We start from the raw sequence: 23,863 nt of genomic DNA, 5'->3' as shown, positions 1-23,863 counted from the left end.
CCAAGTACATGGGCGGGGCTCGTCGTCAGGCTTCATTTAGCTTTGCTCTGATTGGCCAGGACGCGCGGGGCATTGTGGGTTAGCACGCACCGGCTACCGCCTCAGCTTTGCGCGTTTCGCCATGTCGGGGTCCCCGGTAAAGCGCCAGAGGATGGAGTCCGCCTTGGACCAGCTCAAGCAGTTCACCACCGTGGTGGCGGACACGGGTGATTTCAATGGTAAGAGGACGCGGTGCATGCGCCCTATTTAAGCTGCTGCGCCCCCAATTTTGGAACCAGCACCGGTGAGGGTGCCAGGGGCGGGGCCTCGCGGGCGCTGGAGCTGGGATTGGTGAGTTTGCGGAACCTTCAAGGATCAATAGCCCCTGGGCTATTGGTGACCCTGGGAACCCGGCGCGAAGCCTCGGTGGATAGAGGTAGTCCGAGAAAGTCTCCCTGACCCGGGGTGCCCCCACCCCTACTCCCAATTCCCTACGATGACATAGGCTCAGCTTTGGAGCCAGTGCAGTCTGCAAGACTGGGCACCATCTGCTTTTTTGCAGCCTGTTGCACTGGTTTTCCACATGCAGCTGGTTACTCTCTATGGGCAGTACACAGCATGGCTGGAGTCAGACCAGATGCACACACTAAATCAAATGGTTATCATTGTCAAACTTCCTTCTCTTTTGAGACTGGGTCACACAGTGTAGCCACAGGCTGTTCTGGAACTCCTGGTAATCCTTCTATCTTAGCCTTAGTGCTGGATCAGGCAGTGCCACCGTGCGCAACTTCAGTACTCAGATTTTCCTGAACTTGGTAGGAACTCGGAAAACAGGTGGAAAGATTTGTGCTGTTAGTCTAGCTCTCAACCTTGGAGAGTGGTGGAGGTGATCTCACTTGTGCTGTGAGAAAGAGACTTTCAGGAAATGCTCCGTGTGAGCTCAGTACAAAAGCACTTCTGCTCTTTTCTGCTTTCTCACGGTGACTTGAGAAACAGGCTTTAATTCCTCATGAGTAAGTGCATTGTTTATCTCTCAGAGAGTCAGAGAGTGATTAGGCATATTTGGGCTGCTTAGCTATAAAGGACAGACTTGATGTGGGTCTAATAGCAAACCCGTCTGACACAAGCTGTGTTTGTCAGCTTCCAGAAATCCATCTGGGAGTCCTAAGGTTTTTCCACTGTGTGTGTAGTGCAGAGTTTACCGGCTAATGTTTGTGAAGAGAGCAAGAGACAGGCATGGTAGCTCACACCTGCATTTGGGAGGCAGAGGCAGGCACATCTTTATGAGTTGGAGGCCAGCCTGGGCTACGTGGTTCCAGGCTAGTCTGAGCTACATAGTAAGAGCCTGTCTCAAACAACAACAAAGAGCACATTCATTGATAGTGTGGCTTAAAACAAGTTAAATAATTATAAACATTGTCAGGTTCAAAGTCTATTTTATATATTTTATTTATTCAAAGTCTTTTTTTTTTTGTCAGATGGTAAAGGTTTCTTTTGGTGTTTATTTGTTTGAAGACAGGGTTTCTCTGTATAGCCCTGACTTCCCTGGAACTTGATTTATAGATCAGGCTGACCTCGAACTCACAGAAATCTGCCTGCCTCTGCCTCTGCCTCCTGAGTGTTGGGATCAGCATTGTGCACCCCTCCCCCTGCCCAGCTGTGGTGAGGGTTCTTCACCCCTTGGGTATCACAGGCTCCTGAAAATAGAATTTCTGAACACTTTTGACCCCCTTCATTTTCCTCTGAACCTCAGGGCCTTTGGGCCTTAACGCTCACCTGTGGGGGAGGGGGGGCTAGAGCTCAAGCTCTGGCATCACACTGCTGAAACAGCTGCCACTGAACTATGTCCCCAGCCCTGGGTCTGTAGGGTTTTTTGTTTGTTTGTTTTGTTTTTTGTTTGGGTTTTTTGTTTGTTTTTTCGAGACAGGGTTTCTCTGTGTAGCCCTGGCTGTCCTGGAACTCACTCCGTAGACCAGGCTGGCCTCGAACTCAGAAATCCACCTGCCTCTGCCTCCCGAGTGCTGGGACTAAAGGCGTGTGCCACCACTGCCCTGCCAGAGTCTGTAAGTTTTATATGATAAAAACAGTGTTTTCTGTGTACCCTTCAGTGGATTCACACCTCAGCCAGCACCACTCCAGAGCACATTTTCCCCTACTTCTTATTTTGAAATAACCTCAAACTCCTGAGATGTTGCAAAAGTAGCCCATACACCCTTTGCCCCGTTTCCCTAGTGATGTCCAAATCAGGAAGCAAGACAGCAGAACGAGCCACGCATTGCGCTGCCTGCGGGCTAGGCCTGCTCTGGTTATCTCTGCAGCTGTGTCATAACTCATAGACTTAGGCTGTCACCGTGAAGACACAGAGCTATCCTTGATATCAAAAGACATAATGTGCATGGTGGTGCAGACCAATAATATAATCCTAACACTGGGGAGCAGGGCAGGAGGACTACGAGTCTGAGGTCACCCTGTGTTGTTAGCTATGTAGGATCCTGGTATGTAGGTCTGGAAAAGAAAAAGCAGGGCTACTTTGAAATTGGCAAGCTCATGTCCTCCTGGCCTGGCAACTGGACATCTGTGCATCTGCTGTTCATGTGCCTGTTCATTTGGATAACTGAGCCGATCCTGAAGAAAAATAACCAATATGTTAAAGGAACCAAAACACATGGGCATAATATGGCGGGCCCCGCCCCCCACAAGTGAGGTTAAGGAGCCAAAACATGTCTGCCAGTGGTTTCGGGTTAGAGCGCCCCCTGCTGGCTGTTGGGCAGTAGGACAAGCTTGTGGAGCATGATTTTCCAGCTTCCATACTTCCGTTCCTAGTGACTGCACATCGGCTTTTATAGGGAATGATGGTCCTGGGGTGCTTAGTTTTTGTTGTTGTTTGTTTGTTTGTTTGTTTTGTTAGATAGGGTCTCACTGTGTAGGCCTGGCTAGCTTGGAACCTGCTATGTAGACCAGGCTGGCCTCAAACTCTGGATTGTTTTTTAAATTTTACTATTTAAAATGTTGCAATTTTTTAAAAAAAAATCACATACTGAAATGGTTTGTTTGTTTGTTTTATTTTGAGACGTAATCCAATGTAGCCCTGATTGTAGACAAAGCAGGCCTTGAACTCACAGATTTCAAGACACAAGACCTGTGTCTGCTTCCAGAGTGCTGGGATTAAAGCCATGTGCCACCACACCGAGCTTCTGGTTTATTCTTTTGTGACAAGGTCTTGCTCTGTAACCCAGGCTGACCTTAAACTGTCAGTCATCTGAGCTAGGAGCATAGTCTGTGGCCAGCTCATGTGTGTGGGCTGAGTACTGTCTTCATGTTCAAGGCTGCTTTGTGGCTAGCCTCTGGAGCTGCTGTGAACATTGCCACTGTAATCCACTTGGGATTGCTGCCGGGCACTGTTTCCATCTCTGGTGACAGCTGCTTCTGGTCACTCTGACAAACACCTGAGAGAAAAAGGTAATAGAGGGATGGTTTGTTTTGACCCAGAGTTCTAAGGTTTCAGTCCATTGTGGTAGAGAAGGCCCAGGTGAAGCAGAGCGGCTCCTCTCATGGCCGACAGGAAACACGGAGAGAATGTCTGTGCTAGCAGGCTGGCTCCTTTTATTCCGTGGGACCTCTAGTCTATAGGACAGGCTATCCCTTAGCTACCCTCTTGGAAACACAGACAAGCCAGAGGTAACTAGATCTAGATGCTTCTTGGTCCATTCCAGCAGACAACAAGATTAACCATCCCATCTGCTTTTGAAATTTTCTTACCTAGCCATCGACGAATACAAGCCCCAAGATGCCACTACCAACCCATCTCTGATCCTGGCTGCAGCCCAGATGCCTGCCTATCAAGAGCTGGTAGAGGAGGCCATTGCCTATGGCAAGAAGCTGGGTGGGTGAGTATGGCTGATGGAGAGCAGGGAAGATCCCACACCTCAGTCTCACTGTGTCTCCATGGCTCAGAGTCTTCCCACTATGGGCACCTCCAGCTGAGATGTGGAACATTCATGAACTTCCGGGTTCCAGCCTCTGACAGGCCCAATAGTTCTGGCAGCTACGCTTTGCCTTCTGGTCATCCTTACTTTCTTTCTTCAGCTTTTTGTTTTAGTTTGGTTGGGTTTTTGTTTTGATTTGATTTGTTTTGTTTATTTACTCATTCATTCATTTATTCATTCATTTCCTTTGGGTTTCAGAGACAAGAGTTTCTGTGTAGCCGTGGAGATCCTGAACGTTATTTAGACCAGGTTGCCTCATAGAGATCCACCTGCCTCTTCCTCCTGAGTGCTAAGATTAAAGGGAGGCTCCACCTTGTCCAGCTGCCATTACTTTTTAACGAGTCTAATGGATGTTAGTGAAGTGTGCATTGGGACAGCCAATACCACAATATAATCCTCCTTCTGCCTCCTTGTCTGTGTTCTTGGCTTCTTTCTTGTTTGTTTGAGACACCAGGCATTACGATGTAACCAGGCTACTTTTAACCCTGCCTGCCCAAGTGCTCAGATGACATTGTGGGTCACTATGCTGGCCTCTAATCTTTCTTGCTCCTATAGTTTTATCTCTTCCACCTTATCACATGGATCATAAATGTGTAATCTTTTTTGATATGCTAATCACACATCTTTATGAGGTATGTTGTGATAATTTTATACTGTAAACAATCTGTGGTCAAATCAGTTTGGTTGGCATCTCACTCTCCTTTTTTGAGAGTATTGATTCTTGGGGTTGCATAAAAAGATAATTTTGCCAGGCAGTGGTGGCACACGCCTTTAATCCCAGCACTTAGGCAGAGGCTGGCGGATTTCTGAATTCAAGGCCAGCCTGGTCTACAGAGTGATTTCCAGGACAGCCAGGGCTATACAGGAAAAACCCTATCTTTAAAAAAACAAAACAAAAGAAAAAAGATTATGCAGATGTTAAAGGATAGAGTTTAGTCTGAAAGATGAAAAAGTTCTTGGTGGTGCCCACCTTTAAACCCAGCACTCAGGAGGCACAGCCAGGCGGATCTCTGAGTTAGAAGCCAACTTTGTCTACAGATTGAGTTTTAGGACAAAGAGGACTACACAGAGAAACCCTGTCTCAAAAACAAAAAACAAAAAAAAAGTTATGAAGACGATGGTGTGATTCCCAACAATTTAATTTGTTGAACAATAAACTTGAAATGTTTAAGGTGCCATGGTTTATGAGATAGCTGGTTCACTATAATAAAACAGTGGTTTCTCTCTCTCTTTTTTTTTTTTTTTTAGATTTATTTATTTTATGTATGTGAGTACACTGTAGCTGTACAGATGGTTGTGAGCCTTCATGTGGTTGCTGGGAACTGAATTTTTAGGACCTCTGCTCGCTCTGATTAGTTTTGCTCGCTCAGTCTTGGCTTGCTCTGGCTCAAAGATTTATTTATTATTATATATAAGTACACTGTAGCTGACACGCCAGAAGAGAGCATCAGATCTCATTATGGGTGGTTGTGAGCCACCATGTGGTTGCTAGGATTTGAACTCAAGAGCAGTCAGTGCTCTTACCCACTGAGCCATCTCGCCAGCCCAGAACAGTAGCTTCTTTTGAGTCTGCCTTCCTGCCTTCGTTTCTTTTTCCCAGGCTGGCCTCAAACTTGGAACCTTTCTGCTTCACCCTTTGAGTACTGTGTGTGCTTTGTGAGTTTGAGACCAGCCTGCTCTATAATAGTGAGTTCCAGGACAGCCAGCGCTTAATAGGGAGACCCTGTCTCAAACAAAATAAAACAAAGTAGCGTGTGCTTTTATACCCATCCTGGGGAGGATGAAGAGAAAAGAAATTTGGCAAGAGTCAGAATTGGTCTTATAGGTTACCCCAACGCCTTCAAAGTTTCTTTTTTTTTTTAAAGTTTATTTACTTTATGTATATGAGTACTCTATCTGCATGTATACCTGCATCCCAGAAGAGGACATCAGAACTCATCATAGATGGTTGTGAGCCACCATGTTGTTGCTGAGAGTTGAACTCAGGACGTTTGGAAGAGCAGGGAGTGCTCTTAACCACTGAGCCATCTCTCCAGCCTGCCTTCAAAAGTTGCTAACACAACTTTCCCTTCTGAATTCAGGCCTCAAGAGGAGCAGATTAAAAATGCCATTGACAAACTTTTTGTGCTGTTTGGAGCAGAAATATTAAAGAAGATTCCAGGCCGTGTATCCACAGAAGTTGATGCAAGGTATGTGGGGTCAGTAGGGAGGGAGCAGGTCCCTGGTGACATCAGTAGCATCAGTGCCCTTGAGATTGCCCACAATCACTTGGTGCTGTAATACACACTCTCTTAGAGGACTGTAGAGAACTAATGTTCTAGAGCTTTCTGACTAATGGCTGGTCTTGAGCCTGTGTCTTGTGAAAATATACTCGCACTAAAGGGTCCAGAAATTTGGTCTTTTGGTTGTCAATTTTTTGTGTTTTGAGTCTCACTGTGTAGCTCCGGCTATCCTACAATTCACTCTGTAGACCAGGCTGGCTTCCTTTGAACGCAGGGTCCTGCCTGCCTTTGCCTCCCAAGTACTGGGATTTAAATAATCCAATCAGCCTGGCAATTTTTTTTTAATTTGTTTTGTTTTGTTTGAGATTGGATTTCTCTGTGTAGCCCTGGCTGTCCTGCAACTTGCTCTGTAGACCAGGCTGGCCTCAAACTCACAGAGCTCCTCCTGCTTTACCTCCCAAGTGCTGAGAGATTAAAGGTGTGCGCCACCACTGCCTGGCTCTTATTTTTTTTTTTTTATAATTTTTAAATTTTTATTTTATGTGTTGTTGTTTTTGTTATTTAATGTGTATGAGTGTTTTGTCTGCATGAAGAGCCTGTGGTAACCTGAGAGGGTGTTGGATCCCCTGTAACTGAAATTATAGATAGTTGTGAGCCACCAAATGGATGCTGGGACTTAAACCCAGGTCCTCTTATTTATTTTGAGACAGGGTCTCGTGTAGCCTCGGATGACCTCAGACTCACTATGACCTCAGATGACCTCAGACTTACTATGTCGATGAGAATGACCTTGATGCTGTGGTCCTCCTGCCCTCGCTGCTGGGATTACACAAGTACACCATCAGCCAGGCACTAGTGGCACACACCTTTAATCCCAGCACTTGGGAGGCAGAGGCAGGTGGATTTTGGAGATCTTTTTGATAGATCTTTTCCTATCTTTTTGTTGGTTTTGTTGTTTTTCGAGACAGGGTTTCTCTGTGTAGCCCTGGCTGTCCTGGAACTCACTTTGTAGACCAGGCTGGCCTCCAACTCAGAAATCCGCCTGCCTCTGCCTCCCAAGTGCTGGAATTAAAGGCGTGCGCCACCACATCTGGCGAGAAACCCTATCTTGAAAAAAAAAAAAAAAAGTACAGCATCATAGTTGTACTTAGCTCACGTGATGTTGGGGATTTGCGCTTTGTGACAGGAAGTGCTTGACCAACTCAGCGTATCCATGAACCCATTTTTCTGTTTGTTTTTTAAACCAGAGTCTCTTTTTCACAAGGTTGTTATTTTTATGTGCATGCATTTGTCTGTGTGATGTATTCACACCACACATGTGCCTGATGCTGGTGGAGGCCAGAGAGGGCATAAGATCCTCTGAAACTGGAGGTACACAAAGCTGTGAATAGAGGCTGGCAACCCAACCCAGGTCCTCTGCAAGAGCAGCAAGCGTTGTCACTTTTAGCACAGGCTGATCTTGAACTTGTGATTCTCCTGCCTCAGTTTCCTGAGTGCCAGTTACGAGGTTTGGCTATCACGCCTGCTTCTGAAGTTAGGTCTCAGGTTGTTGAGTCCAGAGGAGGGGTGGGAAGGGTTTGCCCAGTGAGCCACCCGGCTGTAGGATACTGACACGCTCCCTTTCTTCCAGGCTTTCCTTTGATAAGGATGCCATGGTGGCCCGAGCCAGGCGCCTCATTGAGCTTTACAAAGAAGCTGGGATCGGCAAGGACAGAATTCTCATCAAGTTATCATCAACCTGGGAGGGGATTCAGGCTGGAAAGTAAGTGTCCCCTGCATGCAGGCAGCTTCAGATTCTCTCTGTTCTGAGCAGCAGGCACCAGTTTCTGGGGGTCCTTGAGAGAAGCCTGTGCTCTGCTCCAGGGGTAGCTCAGACTGTGCCCTTGCCAGTTAGGAGGAGTGTCTTGCTCTCACTGTTTCTCAGTTTCCTCCTGGAACAGTGAGGTCTAAATTTATGTAAGTTTTAAACAAATTATCTTACATGTAGTATGCTCTAAGTAGAAGACAATGCAAAATGGCAAAACAGCCTCTTCTGTGATGCCTCTTCTAGAGGTAATCAGCCCTGGCCGTCCAGCAGAGACACTCATTTTCTCTCTACCCACCTTGGCCCCTCCACCACCCAGAACCACTGCCTGTTCTTCACTTGTCTGTTCTGGATATCATATAAGTAGAGGCAGGTGATGTGTGAACTGTTCTCTTCCTCAGCGTGACCTAGTGTGCCTTTGCCTTACTTCCTGTCGGGACAGGTATTCCATTCAGTGGATCATGGCCTTGCATCTGTCTCTTGTTGGGCATTGGGTCTGTTGCCACTTTGCGGCTGTTTGAGATTAGTGCCATGGACACAGGCCTTTATACATTTTGGTGCGGGCGTGGTTTTCCTTTCTCTTGGGCAGATGCAGAGAAGTAGGGTTACTGGGTCATGTAGTTAGTATAGGCGGAGACTCTCCTCTGCTGAGCCAACGTGGAATAAACTACACTTGTGCTTAGATACTGAAGTGGTCACATGGTGGCGGCACCTCCGAAGCACCCCTGGGAAGGGAACTGTGGCAGGGGTGTATGGCCCAGGAGTACTGAGCCAAGGAGAGAAGCTGCTTGCTGCAGGGTAACTCCAGGCAGAACTAGGTCCCAGTCACCCTTGGAAATGACCCACTGCTTCTAGCCTAGGAGCAGAGCCCATAGGAACTCTGAGAGGAGAGGGACCCTGTTACAGTGCTGGAGCAGATGTGGTCCCTCAGGGCCACACACTGCCTTTGTCTGCTATGCAGTACAGATCTGATGAAGGAAATCTTGGTCAGTCCTTGTCCAGACCCAACCCTGCCCAGTCTCAGGCTTGTTCTTAACAGTGCACAGCCCTGTTCCTGCTCCCACGGCCTCGCCTGAGGCTGCACTCAGCCACTCTGCCCCTCTTGTCTACAGGGAGCTGGAGGAGCAGCATGGCATCCACTGCAACATGACCCTGCTTTTCTCCTTCGCCCAGGCTGTGGCCTGTGCTGAAGCGGGCGTGACGCTCATCTCTCCCTTTGTGGGGCGCATCCTTGATTGGCATGTGGCAAACACAGACAAGAAATCCTATGAACCCCAGGAGGACCCTGGTGAGCTACCCTTTCAGGTCACAGAGGGGGTGGGGTGAGGGACCAAGTGAGGGTGGGGTCAGACAGCTCCGGACGGTTCTAGGGCCGTCTTTGTGGAACATGCCTGGGTCTCCTCCAGGGGTCAAGAGTGTCACCAAAATCTACAACTACTACAAGAAGTTCGGCTACAAGACCATTGTCATGGGCGCCTCCTTTCGCAACACGGGTGAGATCAAAGCACTGGCAGGCTGTGACTTCCTCACCATCTCCCCGAAGCTCCTGGGGGAGCTGCTCAAGGATAACAGCAAGCTGACACCTGCGCTCTCTGTCAAGGCGGGTAAGGCCAAGGGTGGAACATTGGCTAGCCCTGAGGGGAGACGCTTAGCTTAAGCCTGAGGGACAGTGGTGAGTCCACGGGTGAGGCAGGCATGGAGAGCTGTGGTATCCCCCAGCCCAGACCAGTGACTCGGAGAAGATACATCTGGACGAGAAGGCCTTCCGTTGGCTGCACAACGAGGACCAAATGGCTGTGGAGAAGCTCTCTGACGGCATCCGCAAATTTGCTGCTGATGCCGTAAAGTTGGAGCGGATGCTCACGGTGAGTTCCTGAGTGGGTGGGCAGCTCTGGGCCTTTTCTTTCACCCAGGGGCAGAGTTGAAAGTTACTGCAGGAGCCTGGCATGGTGGCACACGCCTATAGTCCCATCACTTTGGAGAGTGAGGCAAGAGGGTCACATTTAGTAGCCTGGGCCAGGAATGGTAGGTAGCATAGGCCTTTAGTCCAAGCTCCTAAGAGGCAGTGGCTGTCCTAAGAACAACAATGATACACACGCACGCACGCACACGCGGGGGAGGTTCAGGAGAGGATATGAATATATGTGTGGTGGGGGGAGGGTCAGGAGGGGATATGAATATATGTGTGATTGGGAGAGGGTTAGGAGGGGGTATGAATACATGTGTGAATGGTTTTTTTCTTGGGACCTTGGTGGGTCTTGGCTGGGGCCCTCCCATGACTCTGGCTCTGGTCATTTCCAGGAACGAATGTTCAGTGCTGAGAACGGGAAGTAGTGCAGCACCTGAGGCCCTAGACCTGCACTGCCTTTGAGCTGGGTCCTAATTGCACATGGCTTGTGACGAATGAATCTTGCATTTTTTTAGTGATCGGAGAAGGGATGGATCATAGGATTCTGATTTTATGTGAAATTTTGTCTAATTCATTAAAGCAGTTGCTTTTCCTATGCTGTTTCATTTCACCGTCTTTGTCACCACCCGCCTAAGTACCAGTTGCCCCGGTGTTGGCTGTGACTGAGGCTGAGACTAGGAGATGAACCCCAGGCCATCAGCATGATGTCAGCAGTTGTGGTCCTCACCTCCATCTTCTAAGTCACAGCTGGAACGTGAGATGGCAGAGGTCATTGATTTTGGTGCTGGGACTCTGTCCAACTCTGGCATCCTGCTCCCTGAAATGGAAGTAGTCCCCCCACCTGCCCCCCAATCACTCAAGAGGCTAGTACCTTGACGCCCACCTAGCCTATACCAGGCTGGAAGAGACTGGCTCAGGGTCTTAACTAAAGCTGGCGCTCCTGGCCCATCATGGAGTCCCTATGCCCTGCCTGTTCTTACAGGGAGCACTAGCAGAATTTGGAGCCGAATGCTGGGCTCTGCTCCTGGGGGACAGGCAACGGCTGACCAGAGTGCTACAGAGCCAGGCCTTTCCACTGCCCGAGGTGTCCAGCAGTGTCCTTCCCTCATCCAAGTGCTCTGCCTACTGTGGCCAGGTTCTGAAGGGCAGTGGCGCCACCTTCTGGGACAGCACAGTATACAGCATCAGTTTTGAAAGGGCGTGGAACCATGCACATGCCTATAAGCCTAATATGTGAACCAGACTGTCCACATCTAAGGAGAGCCTGGTCTACTTAGGGAGTTCCAGGACTACAATGAAACCCTGTCTTTTTGGGGGCACGGGGGGGGGTGTTTCAAGACAGGGTTTCTCTGTATAGCCCAGGTTGTCCTGGAACTCACTCTGTAGACCAGACTGGCCTCGAACTCAGAAATCCGCCTGCCTCTGCCTCCCAAGTGCTGGGATCAAAGTGCCACCACAGCCCGGCTGAAACACTGTCTTTAAAAACAAAAATGAAGGACTGGAGAGATGGCTCAGTGGTTACGAGCATTGGCTGCTCTTCTAGAGGTCCAGAGTTAATTCCCAGCAACCACATGGTAGTTCACAACCATCTGTAATGGGAGACAGCTACAGTGTACTCGTATAAATAAAATATTTTTGTATAAATAAAAATCGGGGCTGGAGAGGTGGCTCAGTGGCTAAGAATACTGGCTGCTCTTTCAGAGTACCTGGGTTCAATTCCCCACAGCTCATAACCAACTATAACCCAGTTCCAGAAGATCCGGCACCCTCATGTAGACATGAGGCAACACACCAATGCATATAAAAATCTTTAAAAAAATAAAATAAGCAGCCGGTAGTGGTGGCACATGCCTCTAATCCCAGCACTTGGGAAGCAGAGGCAGGCGGATTTCTGAGTTTGAGGCCAGCCTGGTCTACAGAGTTAGTTCCAGGACAGCCAGGGCTAATACAGAGAAACTTTGTTTCAGCAAACAAAAACAATATTAAATACCACCTGTATATGTAAATGGGCATGCACACCAGGGCACACATATTTAAGCCAGAGGACAACTTTCAGGTACTGTTTTTCTTCTTTCCACTGTAGATTCCATGGTTCAAACTCTAGTGTGGTACTTTCACTGGCTGAGCCAATTGGCCAGCCCCTTTTCATCTTTTTTTAAAATTTTATTTATTTATATTATATTATGGATATGATTGCTGTATCTGCATGTACACCTGCATGCCAGAAGAGGGAGGGCATCAGACCCCATTACAGATGGTTGTAAGCCACCATGTGGTTACTGGAAATTGAACTTAGGACCTCTGAAAGAGCAGTCCATGTTAACTGCTGACCATCTCTTTCCAGCCCCACCTCCCTTTTCATCTCTTGAGCTGTTGTTCTCCTCAGCTGCTACTTTTCCAGGGTTTTCATTTTCTCCAGCCTGCTGTCCCCTCCTCCTAGGACCTGGAGCAAAGCCTGGTACTATCAGAGCCCACCTCACCTGCTACGGCCATGTGAAGCCTTAGTATAGACTGAAGCTTAGGTGGGCATTGGTGGCCCATGCCTTTAATCCCAGCAGTCCTGAGGCAGAAGTGTGTGTGCCTTCAAGTTTGAGGGCAGCCGCCTAGTCTACAAAAGAGAGTAGCCAGGCAGGGCTACATAGAGAAACTGTCTCAACAAACAAGATACGAAGTTCATGTAGAGCCAGCCAATTAGAAACTCTCAAACCCCATCAGCATGGCCTCACCTCCCCACTGTCTGAAGCTGTCTAACCCTAAAACCTTGGCTCCAAAGTAATGGTGTTAAGTGGGACTTGAGCTTCGTGAAACCATCAGTAATCGGAAGAAGTTCCAGAGAGCACTAACCCCTTCCCACCAGGTAAGCAGCAAAGAGGTCTGAGCCAAGAAGCCCTTACCAGCCACATCTGCTACCATGACCTGGGGCTTAAAGCTTCAGGAAGTATGTTGAATATATTTGTTGTTTACAGACCATTCAGCCTGTCTGAATCAGCCAAGTCTAGGGCACAGCCTCAGGTTTTTAAGGTTTTGTCCAGAAATACCCATCATTCCATGGTGTTCATGGCAGATGGGAGCAGTGCAAGGCCAGGAGGGATCCAGGGACAGGTGGGCTCCCCTGTTTCTTCCTTCCACATTTATTAACGGTTATTAACCTCCAAAAGGGATTCCTCCAGGTCTCTGGTGCTTGGGATATGCAAAGGTAAGTGGAGATGGAAGTTGAGAGGTTCAAGTTACTTATGTCTATCCCAGAGCTAGAAGGCCGCATACCAGAGGCTACAGGCCAGGCCAGGCGCCCCAGGATTGACAGCAAACAGCCATGTCCAGAAGGGAGATAGCCATGTCAGTTCCTCAGCCAAAGCCTGTCCAGGGCCTGGGAGACAGGACTCGTGGCTACCCTGCTCCACATGGCTGAAGCCCATCTGTGGCCACGCCTGCTAGGAATAGATGAAATACTTGGGCTGAGGCTTCTGTAGGCCAAAGGCCACTGGACAGACTATGGGGTAACAGCAGTCTAAGGATCTCAAGGTGTGGCTGACACTAATGTTTTTTCCATGCCATATGGAACAGAGTGACATCAGTGTCTACTTCAAGGGCTCAGGACTATACCAGGCTGAGCTGACACTTCTATTACATTCAAAACCACAGGCCAGCAATAGTTAAACAAGGGCAGACTTTCTCAGCAAGATTTCTGCCTCTTTAGGGATAGGATAACATACACTGTTCACCTTTAAAAAGATGAGTTCTGAGCCAGGCGTGGTGGTGCACGCCTTTAATCCCAGCACTTGGGAGGCAGAGGCAGGTGAATTTCTGAGTTTGAGGCCAACCTGGTCTACAGAGTGAGTTCCAGGACAGCCAGGGCTACACAAAGAAACCCTGTCTCAAAAAACAAAAACAAAAACAAAAAATGAGTTCACAGCCAGGTGATGGCACATGCCTTTAATCACAGCCTACGGGAGGCAGAGGCAGGTGGATCTCTGAGGTCCAGGCCAGCCTGGTCTACAGAGTGAGTTTTAGGACAGGCAAGGCCACAGAGAAACCCTGTCTCAAAACTAGGGGAGGCTGGAGAGGTGGCTCAATGGCTAAGAGCACTGACTGCTCTTCCAGAGGACCTGGGCTCAATTTCAAGCACCCACGCAGCAGCTCACAACTGTCTGTACCTCTAGTTCCAGGGGATCCAACACCCTCATAAAGACATATGTTCAAACAAAACACCATTGCATAGGAAATATAAAAATAAACAAGTTAAAAAAAAAAAAAAGAAAGGAAAGACGAGCATTCAGAGCAAGCTCCAGCCTGTGGTCCGTCCACACGATTCCCATGAACAGCGGAAGGGACAGAAATAGCCGAAAGCCCACAGAAGAGTAACGCCCCACCCTAAGACCCCACAGCTGACTACATCCTGTGGGCAATTCTTCTTGGAATCTTCAATCTGGAGTTCTCAGGGACTGCCTGGCCAGCCAAGACACTGTGCTGGGATGAGGAAAGGGTGCCTAGTCTACATTAGGACTGACAGTCCACAAGTATTAATCCCTGGGGGCTTCCAGCGTTCCACAAGGTCCTGATGGAGGCTTGAGTGTTCCATCGAGTATCAGTACAAGAGGCCACGGTGAGTTCAGTCCTGGTCTCTAGGCCACCAGGACTGCATCCAAGCTTACTTCCTATAGGATGAATACATGGTCCAGGCTCAGCACCAGCAGGCAGAGTGTCACAGACAAAACTGTCCAGCAGAGGGAGCCAGTCACAAAGCGGGAATCCGCCCAAACCCTTGCCCAGGAGCCTCACCGGCTGCCGCAGAGGAAGAGCAGGTTCTGGACAGCAGGAACGGTGGAGTTAGCGTTCTGGCCAGTGACCAGATGGCGGTCCAGCACCACGTGCACGGCGTCGGGCTCACTGGCTAAGGCAAAAGGCACAAGCCTTAGGCACACAAAGACCAGGCCCAGACCCACTCCCACCCATCAGGGATCTGTGAACACAAGCCAGTAGCCTCACCCATCTAAGCGAAGGGGCACCGACTTGAACTCACCACTGAAGCCAGCACCAGAGTCCTTCACAAAGTCCTCAACGATCAATGGTAGGCGGGCAAAGCCAGGTGCTCTGATGAGCTCGTACACTGAAGGCTGCAAGGGCAGGGCCTGTGTCAGACCAGCTAGTGGCCAGTCCAATGCCCTACTGCCCAAAGGAACAACCCCAGGGACCAGGCAGGTCAAATCCGCAGGGGGAGATGAGGTAAAGGCAAAGCTGTCATCTTTTAGGGACTAAGCCACTACAGCACCAAGGTATATGTGACCAAAATGAGATGGGCGGGTATCCTTGTATCCTCTGGAGGGTCCCATGATGTCCAGGTAAGGGGCTGAGGTTCCAGGACGTGTTTGCCCTCTTACACTTAGCACACATCACCCAGGCAAGGAGAGAACTGTTGTAGCAGCATAGGGAATGATAGGTCACAGTGCCTGCAGGAAGCTCCTCCTGGGTCAGGTAGGGGTAAGGAAGGATGCTGGCTTGTGCACGAGGTACTCACCCCTGTCAGACTGTAGCCCTGGAACACCCAGGACCTATCTTCATTGGTAGCACAGCACAGGGCAGCAACACCATGGCCAATGGCGCAGATGGGTTCTAAAAGCAGCAAAATAGTCTAAGGCCTTGGATGCTATCCTGGGTAGGGTCCCCTCCCAAGGGTCCCTTCACCCAAGGTTGATGTCTCAAGACTAGCCTGGAGCCCATACTGCCTGAGCTTTGAGACATGTGCAAGCATGCAGAACTCCCAGTCTATGTACCAGCAACTGCTTCAAACTACAGAGAAGCTATTGGGGGGCTGTCCTCCCAGGGGGACATCCTGCTCTGCAATGAGGCTACCCTGGATTTTCCCCATTGGCAAGTTAATGGCCAGTGTGTTCCCAGCCGAGGTGGCTGGGAACAAATGCTGCCTGTCTCAGCCTAGAAAACCAGCTCTCACCAACAAAGGACACCGTGTGGAGCCTATCTGCATGCTACTCTCTTCTGAGCATCCTGTCCCAGCCTACAGATGTGCTTATCACAACAGATGTTGCCCACTCCCATCAGGAATCCAGACAGCATCCTGACTAGCCTACCATGGAAAAAGCTAAGAGGCCATGGTCACCAGCCCTCTCAGCCTGAAAAGGCCCACAGCACACTGACTGACAGTACACACAATATATTTAGTGGGATCCCTCTGTTGTGCACATGATCTCAGAGCAAACTTATCTGTGTGCAGTCAGAGCCGCAGCAGCTCTCCACTCCCATCTGATGGGCATGGCCCGTCCTGAACACGAAACCCTGTACCCAATCTCCACTCCATCTCCTCCTTCCAAGCCTATAGACTCTAGTTCCCTGTCACCCACTGTTGTGGTTGTTCCCTCCTCCTTCCCACCCAGTTTCTGCCTGTCAGCCTGTCCTGCAGTTTCTTGTCACCTACTGCTCTCAGAGCGGAAGTGCTGCAGTATTCGAGCTAGGGACCCACTGCTGGCAAGATCTGCCAGGGCGCCAGGACAGCTGGGAATCAGGAGGGCATGGTACCGGGCACCTAGGGGGAAAACACAGGTCATATAAGGGCACGGCCAGGACACAGAGTCCTCCACAGGGTCCCGCTGTCCAGAAGCCACCACAGACCTCGTTTCCAACCTACCGTCTATGGACTCAAGCTTAGCAGGACTGGCGTATGCCTTGAGGCGGAAGTCTTGTACCCATCGGGCATTGCTCTCAGTCACATCCACAAAGTCAATGGCCTTTCCCTACAGAAGCAGGGTTAACACTGGTATCTCCCCCACATTTGGATGGCAGAGAACTCAGAAAGGCTAACAGACTGAAAAACAGCCCAGGGCACAAACACCCTCTTAAATAGCACTTTCACTGGCTGGCCCCAGCAGGAAGCCTCCAGTGGCTATGGAGAGAGAAAGATCAAGTACAAAGAAGGCCCAGAGAACCAAACCCCCAGTGTGTGGAGCCCCGTGTTACTCAATACTGAGGGCTTTCCATACCCTGCTCTCCCTTGGTCTCCAGTCTCCTACTTATAAAGTAGCAACAACTGTCCCACCCAAAACACTCAAAGTCACAAATACACAATACACACTTGCCGTGACCCATTTATACCATATGTCCCCAGGATACATGCAAGAATCAATAATCTCTCTTATTAGGAGCAAGTGTGTAGGACCCACATACTAGGGTCAAACCTTATCTTTCACTCCAAGATGGCCTGCAAAAGTGCAAGCCACAATGGAAAAAAAAAATTTCCCTGAAGATGGGTAGTCAGAGTCAGGGAACTGGGATGGTGGCTTAAGGATGCCTCCAAGACTGGCTGTAGATCCCCTTACCTGAAGGTAGCTCCCTCCTGGCCCTATCAACTACAGAGGGCTCTCTACACTCTCCTAGCCTCAACTCAGAAAGGAGAACAGCTCTCCCTGGAGAAGGGTGACTACTCACCCCTGGGGTGGCCACCTGTAGGTTGAAGGCAGCACTGGCCAGTGTGAAACAGTGGACGAAGGACTGGGCTGACACACCTGCAAAAGAGGGTTCCAGAAAGGTGAGGGCATGATAGGGCCAGCTGGCCCATCCGTATTCTTCATAGACTGCTCCAGTGCTCCTGGGGCCATCCTGGTCCCAGAACCTGCCTTAGGGGCAGTCCATTTTACCCACCCCAGGGCCTACTCCCTGGAGACAGGACAGCAGCCCTTCAGGATCAGGAATACATAACTGAGAAGACCTGCTCAGAGGTCCACAGCAAGTCTATTATTTTACCCAGCTTTGGCCACTGGCCTCTGAAAGACCTGTAGGTGCTCCAGTGGTTCTGAAGCCTCCCCAGACAGGCTCTCCACTTGACCTAATAACTCTACCTTCAGGCCCCCAGCTCACCTTAACTGTCCACCAACACCATTACACCCTTGGCTGCATCCTACCCTTTCCCACTATAGGTACTTCCAAACAGGTAAACATCTGGCGCATCCCCTTAGAGATCCACCAGGATCCAAGGTCCCCATAACGTGGGAAGAGCAGCAGTGTACATGTCACAGAGTTAAACACAGCAGGAGAGGAGAGTGGTGTCTGGGGCACTCCCACACCCAGGATATGGGTAAGATTCTGCCCCACCATGATATTCTCAGCCCTCTTCTGCCCATCAAAAGGTGCACACCTTAAATCCCAGCACTCAGAGGCAGAGGCAGGCAGATTTCTGAGTTCAAGGCCAGCCTGGTCTACAGAGTGAGTTCCAGGACAGCCAGGGCTACACATAGAAACCCTGTCTCAAAAAAAACCACCAACAACAAAAAAAGTCCTTCAAAAAGGAACGAAGCTTGCCTAATTCAAAAGACTCCAGCCCCCGGGTGTGGTGATGCACACCTTTGGTCCTAGCACTTTTTTAAAGATTTATTTATTTATTTTATGTATATGAGTACACACCATAGCTGTACAGATGGTTGTGAGCCTTCATCTGGTTGTTGAGAATTGAATTTAGGACCTCTGCTCACTCCAGTCCAAAGTTTATTTGTTTTTTTTTTTGGGGGTTTTTTTTTTTTTTTTTTTTTGGTTTTTCAAGACAGGGTTTCTCTGTGTAGCCTTGGCTGTCCTGGCACTCACTTTGTAGACCAGGCTGGCCTCGAACTCAGAAATCCGCCTGCCTCTGCCTCCCAAGTGCTGGGATTAAAGGCATGCGCCACCACGCCCGGCTCAGTTTATTTGTTATTATAAATAAGTACACTGTAGCTGTCTTCAGACCAAATGGTTGCTCTCTCCCACCCTGGTCTTAAGACACCCTGTGGGTCTTAAGACACTCCAGAAGAGGGAGTCAGATCTTGTTAAGGATGGTTGTGAGGTTGTTGGGATTTGAACTCAGGACCTTCGGAAGAGCAGTCAGTGTTCTTACCCGCTGAGCCATCTCACCAGCCCCTAGCATTTTTTTTAAAGACAGCATCTCATGTAGTCATTGCCCTCTTTATCCTCCTGCCTCCAACTCTGACACTAGGCTTTTGGCTTGTGGATTTTGTTTTGGTTTATATTTTGAGTCAGACCTCACTGTGTACTCCTGCTAGCCTGGAACTTGCTATTTACGTTCCAGACTGGCTCAAACTCCTGGAGATCCATCTGCCTCTGCCTCCTGAGTGCTGGGATTAAAGATAATTTTTAGCTTCTCAATCCCTCACTTTCTGATTCTCAAGGAAGGCCTACCTAGGTGCTGCTGTAGATTCTCTTTACCCTCTATTCCAGGGAGGAGCAGCACTCTCAGGCCCCTCCCACCTCCACCTGGGACGCTTCAGTGTGGAACCCAGAAATTCATCAGTCCAAGATCCCGACGTACCCTCGCGCTCACACCCACTTGCAGAGGTCTATAGGAATCGAGAGGGAAACCCCGGGCCGCAGCCCTGGGCTCCACCTCCCCACAGTGACTATCTCGGGCCAGTCGGTTCCCTAAGGACCCGTGAAGTAGTCATCTGCCCAGCGCCCCAGACACACACTGGGCAGTTGGAACATGAAGCCAACAGACCCCCTCTGCGTGAGGGTGCCTTTTAGGCAGCTCTTTCGAGCAACCTCTTTCAGGATCGCTTCCGGGAGGTGCACGAAGATAAACCCAAGATAGGGGGGAACAGAGAGGCAGAAAACACGGGCAGAGAGAGTACCAAGCCCCTGCGGCTCACTCGGAGGAAGGGTCATCTCTGCAGCCACTGGCCGTCCCTGTCTGCCAGCGCAGACAACATAGTAGGCCTGCGCCAGAGAAACAGATGCAGGGTCCCAGAATCTCAACTCCACAAATACAAACGTTAGCCCAGAGTCAGGACTGCAGGCCAGTGAGCTACACAGCTGCCCTGCGCGCCTCACCTTCGGAAGCGCCGCTGGCCACCAGGAGACACGCAGGCCTGCTTGGCAGCCGCTCGGACGCCATGGCTACAGCCCAGGCGGATATTTGTGCGAGGGATGGGACGGGGCGGGGCTCGCCTGCAGAGAGCGGAATGCGCATGCGTGAGGCACGAAGGGCGGGGCTCGCCGGCAGGATGCAAGGTAGGTTGGGAGAAACAAACGCGGAACTTGCGTGAAGATGGGGGCAGTTTGCGCATGCGCGTGGAGTAGTGATTGAATGGCGAGCATGCGAGGGGCGGGGATTGAGCGGGGGCGGGGCGGGGCGGGGTTTGGAGGCGGAGGCGGAGGAGGATACGCCCTGGGTCTCTGAGTAGTCGTTTCCTGATTGGAGGCCACCGGTACAGACTTGTGGCCCTAGGGCACATCAGTTAAGCGCAGCGGGCCGGGTAGACGTTTCGGAGTCCGAGTCTGCCACAGACCTACTACGCCTAGGGCCTTTGCCCGAAAGTTGAGCCTGGCTAAGTGTGTCAGGGAGCGATGACCGGTCGGGCGGACAGGGTGAGGGGCACAGAGTTGGGCCATATGTGAGCGGGTCTTCCTCTGCCGGTTTGTGAAGATCCAGAAGATACCTGGGTCGTTTGAGTTTTGTATGTTCCTATAGAGGATGGAATGTCACTTCCTGAACTGTGGACGCCTCTGGGGGTTCTGTTGAGTTTCCTGAGGAAAAGACCAGATTGGGGAGGTCAACTTGTAACTAAAGCAATTTACGTCGTACTGCATGATTGTGGGACTCCTGCTGGGGCTTAGGAAAAGGAACCTGAAGCCCAGGGTTGTGTGTTGTCTGAGTAGCGACTTTTGAAGATTCACAAGCCAGTGGCCAGACCACAAGCTTGACCTAGCCATCCTTATTAAATCCCCATCTGTTGACATGAAACCCTGAAATTGAAGGGGTCAGATTGGCTAGTGTCCACATACTCACACAGTTCCACCTTGGTGCTGTCTCCAGAGTAACATTAAGGCACCAGAAGTGACAGAGCCAGCAGTAAGCTTGATTCAACGCCCAGGTATTAGATATAATTTTGTAAAGAGACTACCATTGCAGGGAAGTGTCTGGACAGGGCAAATTTTACTCTTGAGGAAGAGAGTGCTGGAGGAAATGGTGAACAGCACCCCAAGACAGGAAGAGCATTTGATTTTGTTCTAACTTAGGTGGTGGCTGTTTCTTTTGCCCACTGACTGGAGTCCGACCTCACAATCTTATTCAGTTAACTAGTCGGAAAAGATTCGACATACAAGAAATGGAGGAGGGGAAAGCAGTCCCTGACTGGAGGAGGACCACTGTTCCAGGCTAGTATAGAGAAATAGACCTTTGGATAAACAAAGCTTTTACTAAGTGGAAAGGATTAAACATTTGCATAAAAGTCTTACAAGGTGAAGGAGATAAAAATATTTGAACTCTTCATTCTAAACACAAGTTTTATAATATTTTGATAGAAAAGACTAATATTTGCTGGGTGTGGTAGCCTGTGCCTTTAATCCCAGCACTCAGAGACAGGGCAGGTGGATCTCTGAGTTCAAGGCCAGCCTGGTCTACAAAGGGAGTTCCAGGACAGCCAGGGCTACCCAGAGAAACCCTGTCTTTAAAAAGGGGGGATGGGGGTGGGAGGGGGGCTGTAGAGATGGCTCAGTGGGTAAGAGCACTGACTGCTCTTCCAAAGGTTCTGAGTTCAAATTCCAGCAACCACATGATGGCTCACAACCATCCGTAATGAGATCTGATGCCTTCTTCTGGGGTGTCTGAAGACAGCTACAGTATACTTACATATAATAAATAAATAAATAAATCTTGGGAAAAAAAAAGACTGATACTTGATATTTCTTAAACAGGTTCCAGTCCTGAGGGAAGTCAGGGCAGGAACTGAAGCAGAGATTGGGACCATGGAGGAATAATACTGCTTGCTGACTTTTTTAGCTACCTTTCTTTGCTTTTGTTTTTGTTTGTTCATTTCTTTTTTTTCTGAGCTAGGGTTTCTGTGTGTAGCCCTGGATGTCCTGGAACTCACCCACTCACTCTGTAGATCAGGCGGGCTCCTAACAGAGATCTCCCTGTGAGTGCTAGGATTAAAGGCCTGTACTGCCTACCACCACCCAGCTTTAGCTACTGTGTGTACCTTGCCTGACAGACATGTGAGTCACATAGCTGGGGGATGCATACTTGAGTAATTCTATGACCTGTGTCCACAGTGGCATGCTTGCAAGTGAGCACAATGTCTGGTGTCCAGCAGAGCCTATGGGAATGCCCATGACCCATATGGTGTTCAGCGTTCAGGACTAAATAGGCAGATGTAACAGACAAGCAGTGGTTGGCCAGAAGCCATGCTCTGAATCTGACATCCCTAGGCCACCTCCCTTTGTCTCCTGTGATCAGTGGGAGGGATTCAAGGTTCTAGCACATAGGTCCTGAGTTCAAATCCCAGCAACCATATGGTGGCTCACAACCATCCATAATGAGATCTGATGCCCTCTTCTGGTGTGTCTGAAGACAACTAATAAATAAATCTTTAAAAAAAAGAAAAAGAAAAGAAAGAAAAAGAAAGAGGCATTAGAGCTGGGCATGGTGGCGCACACCTTTAATCCCAGCACTTGGGAGGCAGAGGCAGGCAGATTTCTGAGTTTGAGGCCAGCCTGGTCTACAGAGTGAGTTTCAGGACAGCCAGGGCTACACGGAGAAACCCTGTCTCAAAAAAAACAAAAACAAAACAAAAAAAGAGGCATTCAAGCCAGGCACAGTGGTGAAAGCCTTTAATTCCAGCACTTGGGAGGCAGAAGCAGGAGGATCGTGAGGCCAGTCTGATGGAGATAATGAGCTTCAGAACAGACAAAATTACAGTGAAAGAAAATAAGGCAGTCCTTCTCTTCCATATCCGGAATCTGTTTCTCCTGGAATGTAAGGGTAGTAAGAGTCCTAAGAGACTTCTGCCCTGCTGGGCTGACCTGTGCTACAAGGCCTCCTGCCCCCTGGGACCCCTGCTGCCTCTGTGGTTCCTGTTTCAGAACAGGCCTGGGCTGTTTCCAGACCAGCTATGCACATCAAGGAGGTGCTTTTTGTCAAACTCCCAACCTTCTTGAAGCCTGAGGCACCAACTGTGACATCATCTGCTCAGTACTGACTTCATGAGAACACCCTCACACCTCCCGAGTTGTCCTGAGTGCCCCTCTCTGTTAGTTCAGGTGACTATCACATGCGCCTTGGATATGAGGACTGAGTGTTCGGGGACATGAGGTTCTTTGGGTTGGGGTGAATCACAGTCCTTGCCATGTAAATATTTCTCAGGGTGGAAGGTGAGGACCTGCCTAGAGATGAGAGGCAGCCCTCAAGTGACCTTCAAGACCCAGATGAAACCCTTTCCCCATTAGGGCTCAAGTGGGGTTCTCCTGGACCAAGTAGACTGGGTGAGGTCTGGAGCCTTAAACATAAGTCATGCAAAGCTGTACTAGGCAAGCAGAGTGCAGCCGGCAGTCTTGCTCTGTCAGGTATGGGGTTATAATAGCTCCTCCACCTAAGGTGGGTCCTCTGCAATGTCAGAGAGCTAAAACGGCTGGCCAGCCAAATACTAATATGTGGGCAGGTGATGGCGCTGTGGCCTTAAGTAGGGTGGTATGGCCAGGAAGCAGGCACAAAAGGGTCCCTGTGAGTAACAAATCTAGGAGCTTCACTCTGATACCTCTAGATCCATGGGGCTGGAGGGGGCAGATGAGAAGGCTTCATAGCTGTGTGCCCCTCTCTCCATGAATAGCTTATTCCAGAGAGCCTCCTCATCTGCCCTCTTAGGATTTAACTGCACCGTGTTCTTTTTTCCTTCTTAGAATTGGAAGGCCAACAAAATCAGTCACCACCAGGAAGAAGGTACTGTTCTTCTGTTCTGGGTCAAAGAATAACAGAAGCTTGAAGAGAGCTCAAATCCACTTCTCAACCCTGGCAGCTGGCCAGGAAGTCCTAGTTACAGCTCAGATAGACCACAGGGATGGTGGTGGAAGTGGGTGTCCAGGCACGGGTAAAGGTGTCCCCACTCTGCCATTCTTTTCAGTTACTGTATAGCCCCACATGAGCACTGGGATTGGGATTACAGGTGTGGATTCTCTGGGAAATGGGCGCTGGTTC

The 23,863-nt window shown here is 49.6% G+C and overlaps 2 protein-coding genes across 3 annotated transcripts; one reads left to right on the top strand and one right to left on the bottom strand.

Moving 5' to 3' along the window:
• Positions 1–68: 68 nt before the first annotated feature.
• Taldo1 (transaldolase 1) lies at positions 69–10,495 on the top strand. The gene is made up of 8 exons (XM_021167107.2): positions 69–218; positions 3,743–3,866; positions 6,047–6,154; positions 7,818–7,949; positions 9,104–9,279; positions 9,398–9,595; positions 9,711–9,856; positions 10,293–10,495. The coding sequence occupies exons 1-8, from the start codon at positions 122–124 to the stop codon at positions 10,323–10,325; spliced, it is 1,014 nt and encodes a 337-aa protein (XP_021022766.1). The 5' UTR covers positions 69–121; the 3' UTR covers positions 10,326–10,495.
• Positions 10,496–13,818: 3,323 nt separating this feature from the next.
• On the bottom strand, positions 13,819–19,861 carry Gatd1 (glutamine amidotransferase class 1 domain containing 1). Of its 2 annotated transcripts, XM_021167237.2 has the most exons (8): positions 19,723–19,861; positions 17,338–17,414; positions 16,541–16,646; positions 16,331–16,438; positions 15,416–15,510; positions 14,921–15,014; positions 14,680–14,791; positions 13,819–14,555 (listed from the first exon to the last, which is right to left on the bottom strand). In XM_021167237.2, the coding sequence occupies exons 1-8, from the start codon at positions 19,859–19,861 to the stop codon at positions 14,549–14,551; spliced, it is 738 nt and encodes a 245-aa protein (XP_021022896.2). In that variant the 3' UTR covers positions 13,819–14,548. The 2 variants fall into 2 exon arrangements, with proteins under 2 accessions (XP_021022896.2, XP_085697281.1); XM_085841155.1 differs by having other exon boundaries at positions 13,819–14,791.
• Positions 19,862–23,863: the final 4,002 nt, after the last annotated feature.

Source organism: Mus caroli, unplaced genomic scaffold (assembly GCF_978045245.1).
Source record: "Mus caroli unplaced genomic scaffold, Mus_caroli_1 scaffold_8, whole genome shotgun sequence".
Taxonomy (NCBI): domain Eukaryota; kingdom Metazoa; phylum Chordata; class Mammalia; order Rodentia; family Muridae; genus Mus; species Mus caroli.
The sequence above is the reverse complement of the archived record's forward strand: the minus strand, read 5'-3'. Positions and strand labels throughout refer to the sequence as shown.